General features: G+C 33.4%; 1 protein-coding gene across 1 annotated transcript; it reads left to right on the forward strand.

Annotated features, from left to right (window-relative positions):
* The first annotated feature begins 4480 nt into the window (after window positions 1–4480).
* On the forward strand, window positions 4481–11398 carry LOC128289412 (uncharacterized). Its single transcript, XM_053025258.1, has 2 exons — window positions 4481–4769; window positions 11307–11398. The coding sequence occupies exons 1-2, from the start codon at window positions 4481–4483 to the stop codon at window positions 11396–11398; spliced, it is 381 nt and encodes a 126-aa protein (XP_052881218.1).
* The last annotated feature ends 3725 nt before the right edge of the window (window positions 11399–15123 follow it).

Here is a 15123-nt window from a genome sequence, read left to right on the forward strand (position 1 = left end):
TTGTCTCCTCAGCTAATTCCAATTTCGCAATCTTTCCTTCCTCTAAGGCTATATTTCCTACCACCACTTCATAGGGTAAAAACCATTTTCAACAAATTCAGAAACAAGTCACAATTCCTGTCACCTTCAAAGTACTGAGATTCCTCTAAACACATATCGCACTCAAAAGGAACTCTGAATCTGTAGTATCGTTGCCTGTTTCATTGATATCTAGGGATCTATGATATGCACACAAAAGAATATACAAGGAATAAATGAATTCAAGAATGACTATTTACATGAAATAAAAATTTATAAAGAATGTCAAAGGTCAAAAGAATCAGAATGAAAGAATATTTACTCGGATAAATAATAAAAGTATGTTTTATTGAAAATAAAAATGTCTAAACATGAGCCCACTTCTCAAAAGAAATCTTATTACTCCTAGGCTTTAGAGCAACAAGAGTGTTCTGAATATTACTCCGTAAAATTCCTAAAGATTACAGGAAGTTCTTCTACAGTCCAATTGTTTAAAGAACTTCCCGGTTTGTAAGGGTAAATGCCCTCAAGGTTTCTTTGTTCAGTCCCTTCCTCATGTATGACATTGATGGGATGATTTTCATTTCCAAACCCCCTTCTCCGGGTAAGCTATCCCTCTTGACACAAAAGTCGGGGATATGTAAGGGAACGTCGTTAATTCCCATTCAACTTCTTTTTCACTCAGCCGTAACCCTCTTGTCTCTCTCTCTTTTTCTTTCTCTTTTTAATAACTTTAACTAATTAGGGTCTTTTTATAATTTTGAATGCAAATGATGCAATGAAATGCTATAAGATGCAAATGAATGCAAAAGGTATCGATCTCGATTCAATCTCATTTAAAATACTTTATTTAGAAAAAGAATATCTTTACATATAAATGGATTACAAATACGCTTTTGCCCTAATGCCTAAAGTTTTAACAACAAAACAAAATCTTGTCCACGATCAGATTGTAGCTCATATTGGTGCTCAATATGTCAGCCTGTGCCGCCAATGTCTGTAAATAATCAGCTGCCTCCTGAGTTTGAGCTACGACCTCACCTGTGGGGTAATCTGTGTAGCTAAGGGCACCTTTTCCAATACCTGTGAAGTTGTTCTGATTATTTTGAGATCAATTAGCGAATAGGTAGGTATCCCGTTCTGCAGTGTGCTACCTTAAAATAATATCCTATATCTTTAATGTTTCTTGAGATCTTTCAGATTTCTACCCACGCAGAGCATCCTGCCTCGGTACCTTCGCAGCATAGCTGATCTCTAAAGGTCTTTGTATGATACGGTCTTTTTTAACCACTTTCTTTCACGTTTACTTGAGCTATCCAGGCCATCGGGGCTTACATTTCCATTGTTTCTGATAAGTACAACAGTAAACTTAAGCTTGTTGTTTGGTACCAGTCCTATAGTAAACGAGCGTTTTACCATCATAGGCAAAATTCTTTCCATCCAACTCATTTTTGTAGGTCTCATGCACTCTATCAATCACTTTCCTTCCAATACCCTTACCATCCACATGGCAACTGTCTTCATGTGAAAGAGAAATGCTATAATGGTAGAAGTGTCCATCAATACTCCCACACTCACTTTGAATTGCTCATCTATCCTCATCTCAAGCAAATACTGCAAGTCCCCTTAGTTATTGTAGAACAACTGCTTGGCTTCATTACTCCATTGATCTCATATTTCCTTTAACTCCTGGAGATTATTTTGCGCCACGCTGATGCGAGTGTAACTCCATAATTCTGATGTGTATCCTTCAGTGTTTCTTTTGACCATTTATGGACATTAATGTTGCCCTCCATTCTATCAAGAAGTTCGTTCTCCATAATAAAACTTTCTAACTTAGAAACTGACCGTGAATCGATACCTTTTAAATGCAAAATGACATGCACAAAAGAAAGAAAACAGTCAGTATCATATGATATTAATAAACACAAAGATAACCTAAGTATAATTCTATCTATATTGAGCTCTTACTGTTTTTCTATATGTGGTTTGTTTCTAAAGTTTGAGGCACCCGAACCAGCAGATTCCTCGATCCTCACCCATTATAGGCTCATTTGAATCGAGTTTAGTTCAGGGGAATACATTTCCCTATGGCTACATGGAGATGAAAATCTCACGAAACCATAAGTACGGATGTATCCCGAAAGTGATCCACTATCCTGCACGGAGGCGAAAACCTCACGAAGGCGTAGCTTCTCACTCCCACTTAATGTTGTGACCACAACGGTCATGCAAATGCAATGCGTATCAGAATATAACAACACATGCAATAATACAAACACATGTAATGCAAAGAGGATTAAATTTTAAAATTTTTAATTTCCGACATTAAGACAAGAGATAATCAATTACACGGCTTGACTCTCTTATTAGTCTCCAGTGGAGTCGCCAAGCTGTCGAGACCATTTTTTTAAATTGAGTTTTGAAAAATGGGAATCGACTTTAATAAAAACGAAAACGGGAGTCGCCACCAACTTTTTAGGTGTGATTGGATCACCTTATAAAATGTTTTGTTTTAAAACATTAATTTTGGTCTACGAAAGTCGAGAAAATAGATTCGGGAGTCGATTACGTACGAGGAAGGGTTAGCACCTTCATAACGATTAAAAATTGGTACCTAATTGATTATCAAGTGTCTTTAATGTCAGAAATTTGAAAGTTTTAAGATGCAAACCTCTTTTAATTAGAATGTCTCAATTTTGAAAATTAAGGCTCACTTATTTCAAACGAGTCAAAACATCACATCCAGTAAGTTAGGACGCAACATTTTAAAACCTTCGAAACTAAGCTCGTCTTTCGAAAATTTCTATCTTGAAACAACAAAATGCCATATCCAGTAAGTTAGGACATTATGTTTTGAAATCTCGAAATAATTGTTTAAGTTTTGAAAACTCAAAATCACTTAGAAGGGTGCTTGACTATTCAATTCAACGAGAAAAGTCGCAACCCAAAGAAGTTAGGCACTACCTTTCTCAAGTTTCCAAACATCAAGCATTGCCTTTTATTTTTATTTTTTAAAAACCTTGAATATTATTTTAAATGACGTTTTAGGATGACATATTAATGCATCATGAAGCATAGATGTACAAAATATTCTAACATTTCCATACAAACATAAATAATATCATTAAGATAAAACTAAATAAAATGAACATACGTTTAATGAAAAAATCATACTAGGTTAAATATAAGATAATAAACAAATAAAAACATGAGTAAACTAAAAGAAAACGTAATACATGCAAGAATTATACAACAATATATATCATAAAATAGCACATAAAAGAAATAATTAAACATAGCATATAAAAAATGAAACTATGCACAAATAAGATAAATGACATACACTAAAAAATGAATAAATAGAACATTTACAAATTATAAAAATATAATGCAATAGTTCAAAATACATGAAATGATAATATAATATATATATACATGCATAGAAAATATATATTTGAAAATAAACTATATAAAAAGGTTAAATATTATAATATATAAAATACATAATCAAATGTATAAAAGATAGAAATAAATATACATATTTGAAAAATGAAGAAATTAAAATAAAAAAAGGTTGAAAAACTAAGATAGAACGAAGAATAAAATAAGAACAAACCACAGAGAGTAAGAACGCAAGAAGGAGAGAAATTTGAGTGAATGCTCTCAAGAATTCTTATTGCTTCCCAAAACTCAAGTGTTTTACAATGAAGGGAGAGGCCTCTATTTATAGTTGAGCCTCCCCAAATCCAACGGTACAGATCAATTACATCAACAGTTAAGATTAAAGGATATCTACAAATTAAATCTCTAAGATTACAAGATCATATCTTCAAAATTGCATATCATATCTAAGATTGCATATCATATCTAAGATTGTATCATATCTAAGATTGCATATCATACCTAAGATTTCATATCCTTAAAGATTATATTTTCATATGAGCCAAGCTTATAGATGGACCTTAAATCTTTTCAAGTAATGGGCCATTCTGATTGGGCCAAATTATATGTTTGTAATTTTGTACTGGACTTGGACTTTGTTTTATTTTTATTTTTTGGGGGTTTATTATTTTAAATACTGAAATGGGCCGGGCAAAAATGGGCTATTACAACCACGAATAGGTTTTGTTATCAGTATCAATATGATTACTAATAAATTTGGTTTAATTTACTATTTACAAATAAAAATTCAAGTATAAACAAACATTAACTATTAAATTAGATTTTGATTCCAAAGAAAAAAAATCATAACAGATTGAAGTTAAACAAGCCTAATAAAAAATAGAACAAAATCTTAATATAGTATTATGAGATGTTAAAGGTTCAATTTTAGTTCATAAGAAAAGCACTTCTCTTACATACACATATTATATATATATATATATATATATATATATATCAATCTTTTAATAAAAAAGATAACAAGCAATAAGAAACTATTAAAAAGCAAAAGTGAAAGATGGCATGCCAAGATCTTCTTGCTGTTGTTGCACTTGTTTTCATGGTTGTTGTTGGGGCATTTGCTATCGAATCGTCACCTTCACCAGTCCCTTCCAAGGCATCTTCACCTTCGAAGTCACCATCTCCTTCTTCTCCGGCTTCTTCCCCCAAGTCCCCCTCCTTTAAGTCACCGTCACAATCCTCTAATGGCTCCTCTTTTTCACCATCAAAGTCCGAAGAAGGAGTACCCAATTCATCTCATCCTGGATCCCTGAATAGCTCTCCAAGCTCTTCTTCCCCTAGCTCTAGTCAAAGCGACAACCCTAACACCAACCCTAGACACACGCCCGTGTATCTATCCGTGTGGACAATTTCAAGGCTATTTTCCAAGCCAATTGTCACCCTTAATTACCTATATACACTTATACATTTTCATAGAAATTGACATGGCATAATTGAGTAATTTTATATCACAATCAAGACACAAGCATGACATTCTCACAACAACACATAACATATTACCAATCATGCATGGCAAACAAGCATATGCACATCACCAATATCAAACATAACATGAATAGCTAGATTTATAAGTTAGAATCATTTTCTTACTAAAGACTAATATATTTGGCCAAATTATAATAACACATGTTATAAAACTAGGTTCCTATACATGCCACTCACTTGATAATTCTAGCATATGTTTTTATACTCTCAAGGTGTTGGCTTGCTAGTGTGATGCTGCCTTCGACGATTTCCAACCCTGAGCTAACCTGACAACACTAAAAGAAATGGAAAGGGGGGTAAGCTTTACGCTTAGTAAGCTCACATGAAAATAATAAGCAATTTACTAACATGCTTTCCATAGTAAAACTATCCCAATTGTACATTTACACATGTTCTAGTTAAGTTGTTTTCTTGAGTCACAGTCACTAAATCATTTATATCTGGAGCTACGGAACTCCAAATTAAGATCCGTAAATTTTTCTAGAAACTAGACTCATATATCTTTCCACAAAATTTTTTTTAGAATTTTTGGTCTAGCCAATAAGTACAGTTTATTATTTAAAGTCTCCCCTATTTTGCTGTTTGAAAGCTTCGACCTTTCTTCACTAAAATTTATTTACCTCATAGTACAAGACTCGGATAATGTTCTTGTCTCTTTTTCATATGATTCCTAACTCATAATTATTTTTGTAAAATTTCTAGTGATTTTCCCAAGTCAGAACAAGGGATTTCAAACTTATTCTGACTCTATCTCACAAGAATTCAAATATCTCATAATACAAAATTCTTTTGCTTACATTGTTTCCTTTATGTGAAACTAGCCTCACTAAGATTTAATTACATATCTTATTCAGCCTCTAAATCAATTGTCACTATTTTTAGTGGATTTTCAAATTCAGACCACTGCTATTGTCCTAATCTGTTTTAGTGCAACATAATGATAATTATCACAAGCTTGTCATAGAAATTATTCTCATAAATATCACTCATTCATTTGCACTCTTTTCACAAGTCCATTTCATTTCACATGTCAAACATATACTCATGAATTTCGAGTATGTACCTGTGCTATCTCTTAGCACAACCACTCATGCAAACAGGACAATCATATGCATCATATTAGTATCGACTAAGTATAGATGAGTTTATCATACCATTTTTCTTTATATCACTATGTATGTCATTACCGCTGAATTATTGAATTTCTGATGGACCTTTTCTTTTCCAATTGTACACTCGAGGTGTACGTTTCTTTTTGAGTGGTACACACAAAGTATACCTTTTGTAGCACCCCAAAACCGGCCCAGACGTTATGGTCAGATCCGACATGCCACATCGAAGTATTCAAAACATTTTATATTGTTGATCTAGAAAAACTTACTTAGTGTTTTAAAAGATGATTATAGGTTAAAGTGGATGGAAGCTGTGCACCAGGTAGGAAACCGGAAAAGAGGAGGTGAGTCCATCGGACTGCTTAAGTACCAAGCTCCCTTTAGATCCAATCCTAGACATGCACACCACCATTGCCACACCTTAACGTCATGTATATTTCTAGGAAACCGATTTGATTAAGTCTTTTTTAGGAAAAGTGATTAATTTTGGAAAATACTTTCATTGCAGAAGCTTTGCTTGTCATTGTGGTATTTTGAAATCAATTGTTGTTTTTGAAAACGCGCCCTAAAACTTTCCAACTTCAACAGTTAAAATAAGTAATACTTATCTTAGTAACACATATTAACACCATCAAAAATAATTAAGCGGCCTTATTACACTTAAAACCCAAAACTTCAAACGTAAAAAAAGGATGTCCATTCACCGAAGAAAATCAAACTTTCGAGCGGGTGGCCACTCGAATTCCCTCATGACCCAAGCCCACTATGGTTGGGGATTTCCTACGTGGATGAAAATAAAAGGGGTGAGTTTAGGGAAACTCAGTGTGTAAGGAAAACCCATTCAAAGCCCAAGTCTGCTCAAGCCCATTGGGCCTAAGCCCATTCAGTAATAAGTGATCTTGGGCGAGCCCTTTTCAGATTACAATAAACTAGGCCTTAGCCCTTATTCAGATAACAAGATGGCCCATAGGCCCATTTCAAAATACATGCAACATCAATAAACATATGCAAGCCCATTTGGGAGACTACTCAACCCACCAACCACTACACTCCACCCGTACCAGCCATACACTCCATGTGGGAATAGCTCAACCCACCCATTTAACACTCCACGATTTGTGACTTTTTGCTCGATTAGCTTAATCAGAATTGAGGCAAAGCCTCCAAGACGTGGACAAGCCACTTTCAATTACTTCCTCCGTCAATATCCCAATCCCATGCATCGATAATAACAACATGGCATGCAGTAAATAACAACAATCAAACATGCATTTAGGTCAATTTAACCCTAGGGGTATTTGGTAATTTATCTACTAGGGGTAAGCGTAAATTTTCCACTTTTAAAGGTATTTCAGTAATTTATCTATTTTAGGGTTTTTCATGCATATTCCTATTTTTCACGTACTAACAGAATCATGTACCGAGGGTTCTTACCGAATTGGGCCCGTTGGCCCATCATTCCAATTTTGGCCCATTAAGCCCAAAAATATCTAGGGCACAGAAATCATGCACTTTGTAGTCCAAATTTTGCAGCTTACCAAAAACATTAATCGATTTACCTCACGAGCATTCGCACACTCGCAAATCTACAAAATACCGGTTTTCGGCATTTCGGCTTTTCGACTTTTGCCGATCCAGACTAAGAAAGAGGGTGTTAGTTACACACTGCTTTTGCGACGATATCTGTCGACAAGATCCACACACGAAGCGCCTACAATTGGATTACTAACACGTTAATCTAACTATTCAAATACGAACTACGATTAACCCCTTACAATATTCGGCCAACCACACCTACAGATCATAGTAAGCTTATAAGAAATCAATAAATAACTCATTAACAAATTTTTGTCAATGTTTACCACATAATCATAATTTCACTGCAAGCTGTCTTCCTAAGCAACAGTTACTAAATCATTTATAACTGGAGCTACGAAACTCCAAATCAAGTGCCGTTAATTTTCCCTGAAAATAGACTCATATTTCTTATATCCATAAAATTTTTAGAATTTTTGGTTTGTCCAATCAATACCAGAGTTTTCTCAAAGTTTCGCATGTTTCACTGTTTGACTAATCTGACCACTCTTCATTACGAATCAAATTTCTCATTGTACAGAATTCAAAATATGTTCTCGTTTATTCCAATTGAAACTAGATTCATTAAGATTTAGTTACATAATTTATGCAGCTTCTAACTCATCTCCCACAATTTATGGTGATTTTCCAAAGTCACGTTACTGCTGCTGTCCCAAGCAGATTTATTACCAAATTCACTCTTTCACACATAACTTGCATGCATGTTATTTAAACATGTATATCACCAATCAATCATCACATATCTATGAGTTCACTTAAGTATAGTCTCTATTTCATCATTTTAAAGCACAACATGTTAGCCGATTTTTCCCCTTAGCATCTAAGGCACATGCATGCTCATTTGTTTGGCTCAACTTCACATATCTTCCATTTTTCATCAAAAGAACATGAAACAACAACCATTTCCTTCATTTTAATTCATGACCAAATGCTCACAACACAACCAAAAACCAAAATATGCTTCAAGAGTTAAGGTAGAATCAAGAACTCATGAATATCAAGATAGAAGCAAACTACCATGAACTTACCTTCAATTTTCTTCCCCAAGTGACCGAACATTCAAGAGCTTTCTCCTCTCCTTTCTCTTCTCTAACTTTAGGCTATGATGAACAAAGATGGACAAAACTTTGTTCTTTTCACCCCTTTTTCTTTTAATAAAATTTCATATTTCATCCATTTAATTATTTAATACAAAAGACATGAAATTCCAATCATGAAACATTTACCTAACCCATTATCATGGAACATTTACCTAACCTATTATCATGAAACATTTACCTAACCCATTATCATGGAACATTTACCCAACCCATTATCAATTTGTACCATAAATTATGGATATCAAGTGCACATTTTGTCTACAACAACATGATGGCTGGCCACTTCATGCAAAATGGAAGGTTTGTCATGCAAATCCTCCTATTTTGCACTCCTATTTATTTGGCCACTTCAATTTAGCCTATAGCATTTTCAAACATTTTCACATAGGTCCTATTTCATAATTTCACTCACAAATGACAAAATTAAAGCATGAAATTTTGCCAACATTCACAGAATTCCCGAAAATTGGGGCGTTACACCTTTCCTTTTCAAGTGTACACACAAAGTGTACATAACCTTTTCAAGTGTACACACAAAGTGTGCATAACCTTTTCAAGTGTACACACAAAGTGTGCATAACCTTTTCATGTGGTATACACAAAGTATACTTAACCTTTTCACATTCGATAGCCAAAGCTATCCCTTTTCACATTTGATAGCCGAAGCTATCCGTTTTCACATGGTACACACAAAGTGTACATTTCCTTTTCATAATGAGATCAAAAGATTACCCTTTCGGGACAACCTTTACTGCAATATATGCAGGACCTCATTTACATGATAACCACTCATTTCTTTTAAATATCATATTCCATTAAATTTATATTAACATCAAATTCAGTACAATTATAAAAAATTATATTTCATGTATAACAATAATAACATGAATAATAGGCTTATTAAATCACGCGAACTTTCGTCGGATCCAGAAATGGCAGCTTACCATTTTAGTCCATAACTTTGTATTTTCCCGATTTCAGTCCAAATCTTGATTTTCTTGATCTATAATATCACATTTAGCCTACTAATTAGTCACATTATTCATATGGGTCTAAAAATCATATTTTTACAAATTTGCATTTGACCCCTAAACTTTCACATATTTTCACTTTTAGCCCAATGCTCGTAAAATAATTTTTATTCAATTTCCTTACATTTTAAGCCTAGCTGAATCATTTTCATTACTATGGCAGCCTCCAATTCCCACTAATTCACCCTTTTATGATCAATTTTACAACTTTTACAAATGGTCCTTTCAAACGTTTTTTATCGAAAACTACTTAGTAAAAGTCGTTTATTTAACAGCCAACACTCATTCGCTACCATTAAATATCAAAATACAAGCATGTCACTCATGGGTAAATTTTAAAACATAAACCCTATATCAAAATAATGGTAGAAATGAGTAAATCATGTTACCGGGATTTCAAAAATACATAGAACTTTAAAAACGGAACTCGGAATCACTTACTACTAAGCTTGGAAGCTTGGACAAACCCTAACCATGGCTTCTCTTGGTACATTCTACTGTAGCAAGAAGAAAGGGACACATTTGGGGTTTAAAATTTGTCTTTTAATTCATTTTACCCCTAAATGACCAAAATGCCCTTTTTACTATTCTTTCAAAATTTACCCAACCAAGGCCATTTGTGTCCAACAAGTTATAAAATGGTTTAATTATCATTTAAGGACCTCCCATTTAAAATTTCATGATAATTAGACACCTCTAACATGTAAAACTCAACTTTTGCACTTTTTATAATTTAGTCCTTTTTACTAAATTGAGTGCTCAAACGTCGAAATTTTTACGAAATTATTCCGTGAAATTATAGACCATAAAAATATAATAAAAATGAAATTTTCCTCATCAAATTTGTGGTCCTGAAACTACTGTTCCGACTAAGCCCAAAATCGGAATGTTACAAAGAGAGACATTGGCTATATAAAGGGGTAACAACACTTATGTGGTAAGAGGTATGTTGGGGGTGAGTGGGCACTCCCTAGAACAAAGACATGAGGAGCGTATACCATGCCTATTCTTTACTAGTCGAATGCATGTATGTGTTTACTTAAGCTAGTCGAATGTGTCTATTGGCTTGTTTGCTATAAACGAATATGTGTAATCTGCTAATATACGCTATTGTATTGCTTTCTCATGTTTTGAACGCGTGATTACATGCTTACTATTCTGACTTTTTGAATGTTTGACAAAAATACGTGTGTAACTGATTTATTGATCGCATGATATAACATGCCATTGCACTATATGGTAGTTGTTTCTGTCAAGCATGATCATGCTATATACATGACATATTATATTGCATTGCATGGGGATTGGGATTGATTGGTGATAGAGGAGTTTAGTGGAGTACTGGCGATATATCTGCAACATTGTTGTTAGTATACTATACCTAGAGTATTGTAGGATTTATTGGATATTGGTGGCTTGACCACATCATTGGCAGTATCGTCTACATCTTATTGGCAGCTTGTCTACATTATTAGCGATTTACTGGAATTTACTTGCAGCTTATCTGGTTTTTGGTGGGTCATCCACATTACTGATAGCTTGTTTGCAAACTGTTACTGTTGGTTTATCCACACTAAGCTACGGCTCTTAATTATTTTGGTGATTTGGTAGACCGGTTCTGGGGAACTCGTGGTGTGTAACTAATGGATAGGTAGGCCCTTTTGCATTGTCATTCTCAAGCATGCATATGCATAACTATTGGAAGCACCATGAAAGCGTGAATTTTGTGTACTATTGTAATTACCGATAATCTATTAGCTTTTGTGCTCAATTGTTAAATGAGTTTCCTGCATGGTTTATAAGTTCTACATACTCTGATCACCTTTGATTAAGATTCGCACTGGGTTTTTTAAGCTCATCCCATTAGTTTAACATTTCTCAGGTAGTCTGTAAGGTTAGGGCTAAGATTTGGCAATTTGGAGGTCCCGTCTGATTTTATTAAATAAAATATTTAATTTTATATTTTTATTATTTGGTTTATAATAATTTATTTTACTTAATTAGGGCATGGGATTGGTTTTGGGGTATATTTAGTTATTGCATGCATGAACGTAAAGAATTGGATAAGTTAAATAATTGACTCAATTAATAATTGGCCATTAAAGTTAGTAATTATGGTTTTAGAAACAAATTGTCAATTCGATTTTTCACATGTAAAACGGGTTTTTTGGAAACTCGAATAACAATAAATGATCAAATATGTAATATGTTTTAAATTTAATGAAAATCTTTTAATTTGAATTTTAATTGAACTTGTCAAAATTAATTTTTTTTTAAAAAAAACAAAGAAATGCCCACTAGGGTTTCTTGAAAAATAAGCGAATGTTTTGGAAATCGATTTTTGAGAGTCTGTTTGTTTTTTTGGGGGGGCCATTTTGGTGGCCGATATGACCTTCAAAATCTAGTCCTAACTCCGGGCCAAGTAAGGGAGCTTATATTAGAAAATAAATGGAACGGTACGTAGAATTAGATGGTGGATTGAATATAATATAGATTTGGCTATATACATGTAATGTTATTGATTGGATATGTTTTTGGTATCCTAATACCTTGTTCTATATTCTGTATGCATGTTTTAGCATAGGTGACTATGAATCGTAAAAGTGTAAATTGGCGAGTTTGTTTAGAAACTTGAAATAGTTATAAAATGGCTCAAATTTTACCAAAAATTTAGCCCATCTACCAACGTGTAATCTTCCTCATCGCAACTTCAGTCGACGTGAGTCACATCGCGACATCGAGTGGACTAAAGTCACTACGTGGCAAACTGTTTGGCGACATCATGATGGCGGCCATCAGATTTTGAAACTTTACAATATGGTCTTCTTTTATGTTTGGGTCAATCAAAAGCTTTCATAAACCCGATTAAGATTTAGTTTTGATTATGCATCATATTGTAAATGTGTTTAATTTATAATTGTATATTTGTGTATAATTGACTATACCCAATGATCGAGTCAGGCGAGGGGTGCTACACAATGGGTATTTTGGCAAAAAAAAAGGAGAGGATGAGTAGATTTTAACAAAGAGCTTCAATGGCTTTTGAATGAAAGAAAGAATAAATTCTAAAATAGGAAAATAGGTCTAACCAAGTTGGTAACTTGACTATTGAAGCTGAAGCCCATCCCCACTCCCCCCCCCCCCAAATACTAGGGGCTCTTTTAGGCTTAGAGATATTTAAGAAACAAACTTTAAATAGGTCTACAATTGATCTATTTGCCCATGATCAACCATACAAGCAAAGAAGTTATAGATAAGTTCAACCATACAAATCACTCTAATCATGGAAGCTCAACATTTGAGAGATCATGAAATAAGCATTGAGACTTCGGCTTTTCTTTCGTGACAATATGAACTCAAAACTCGTGTTTCTCTGCATTTAATAGAACCATTGAAGCATATAGAATATGATAGATAATTAGATATTAGATAATACATAGGACATAAAAAATATAACAAAGTCAACCGAATAACTGAATTTACTTTTAATTTAAATTTTTAGTTGTATTTATTTATATTTTGAATTTAAATTTAAATTTAAATTTAAATTATAATATAATATAAATAGTTTGAAATATATTTTATAAAATTACTAAATTATAATTTCATATGTGTTAATAAAATTAGTATATTTATATGTAGTCAACTATTAGAATAAAAACAAGATAAACCGTGAGAATTTCTATCTCATCAATATTAGTATCAATAGTAGTTTGTAGGTCTCAAAATTCAAACTAAAAATCAAACTCTTAAATAGTAACCACTTAAAGGTTTTGTTATAAGTATCAACATGATTACTAATAAATTTGGTTTAATTTACTATTTACAAATAAAAATACCAGTATAAACAAACATTAACTATTAAATTAGATTTTGATTCCAAAGAAAATAATCATAACTAATAGAAGTTAAACAAGCCCAATCAACAATAGAACAAAATTTTAATATAGTATTATGAGATGTTAAAGGTTCAATTATAGTTCATAAGAAAAGCACTTCTCTTACATACACATATTATATATATATATCAATCTTTTAATAAAAAAGATAATAAGTAATAAAAAACTATTAAAAAGAGATAACAATTAATAAGAAACTATTAAAAAGCAAAAGTGAAAGAGGGCATGCCAATATCTTCTTCTTGTTGTTGCACTTGTTTTCATGGTTGTTGTTGGGGCATTTGCAGTCGAATCGTCACCTTCACCAGTCCCTTCCAAGGCATCTTCACCTTTGAAGTCGCCATCTGCTTCTTCTCTAGTTTCTTCCTCCAAGTCCCCTTCTATAAAGTCACAGTCACAATCCTCCAATGGCTCCTCTTTGTCACCATCAAAGTCTGAAAAAGGAGCACCCAAGTCATCTCATTCTGGAGCCCCAAAGAGCTCTTCTAGCTCATCTTCCCCTAGCCCTAATCAAAGCGACAACCCTAATGCCAACAAAGGATAATCTTCTGAGGTTGAGTCTTCTGAGGAGGTCTCATCACCTCCTTCACCAACTGCCAATGATGAAGTTTCTGACTCCCCTTCTCCTAGCCCTAAAAGCATGGGTGATGTTGTTGATAGTGAGACCCTTGCACTAGCGCCAACACCCTCTAATGCCATTGAAATAAAGTCCACCACTTGCATTGTCAGTGTTGTAACTATTTTCAGATTCTTCCTCTTTTAAGCTTCACATGCATAAGTTCTTGGAAGGCCTTGAGATGTGCTTTCTAGTTACCTTTAATTTTTTTTTTTGAAAAACAATCATATTTATATGCTAATTAAAATTGTACTCTTAAGGCCTGAAATGAAATATATTATATAAATTTTTTAATTAATGTACTAATAGTGAATCAAAACTCATTAACATTTGGTATTAGATATGTGCTAAACACTAATTAAGCTTGTTTAAGAATTTTCAAACTTAAGCTCGAACTTGAGGTAGATAAAGCTTGTGCATATTCAAGCTCAAGCTTAGCCTAATAATTAAGTTTAAGGTTAATAATATATACTAAAGATGAAAACATTATTTAATAATATTAAAATATTTAAAATAAGTATTAAAAATGAAAGGCTCGATAAGGCTCATGAGTTGTTCAAGCAAGTATTTCTAAGCTTGAATTTTACTCAATCGATATCTAAATCTTGGCTCGATAATTACTGAATCAAGTTCAAGTTTTTTAGTCAAATTCATTGTAGTGAATGATATGTTTGAAGATGTTTGTAATACCCTACGCAAATCCCACATCGGCAAAGCATGGGAGAGACCTTGGCTATATAAAGGGGTAACAACACTTATGTAGTAAGAGGCCTTTTAGGGGTGAATGTGCGCTCCAAGAGC

Source organism: Gossypium arboreum, chromosome 2, assembly GCF_025698485.1.
Source record: "Gossypium arboreum isolate Shixiya-1 chromosome 2, ASM2569848v2, whole genome shotgun sequence".
Classification (NCBI taxonomy): Eukaryota; Viridiplantae; Streptophyta; class Magnoliopsida; order Malvales; family Malvaceae; genus Gossypium; species Gossypium arboreum.

What these genes read in the sequence shown, in the direction of transcription:
- LOC128289412 (XM_053025258.1), top strand. Translation starts at nt 4,481, where the DNA reads ATGGCATGCCAAGATCTTCTTGCTGTTGTTGCACTTGTTTTCATGGTT. An exon ending in CTCTTCTTCCCCTAGCTCTA is followed by an intron (nt 4,770 to 11,306) that starts GTCAAAGCGACA and finishes ATTTACTTGCAG; the next exon opens with CTTATCTGGTTTTTGGTGGG.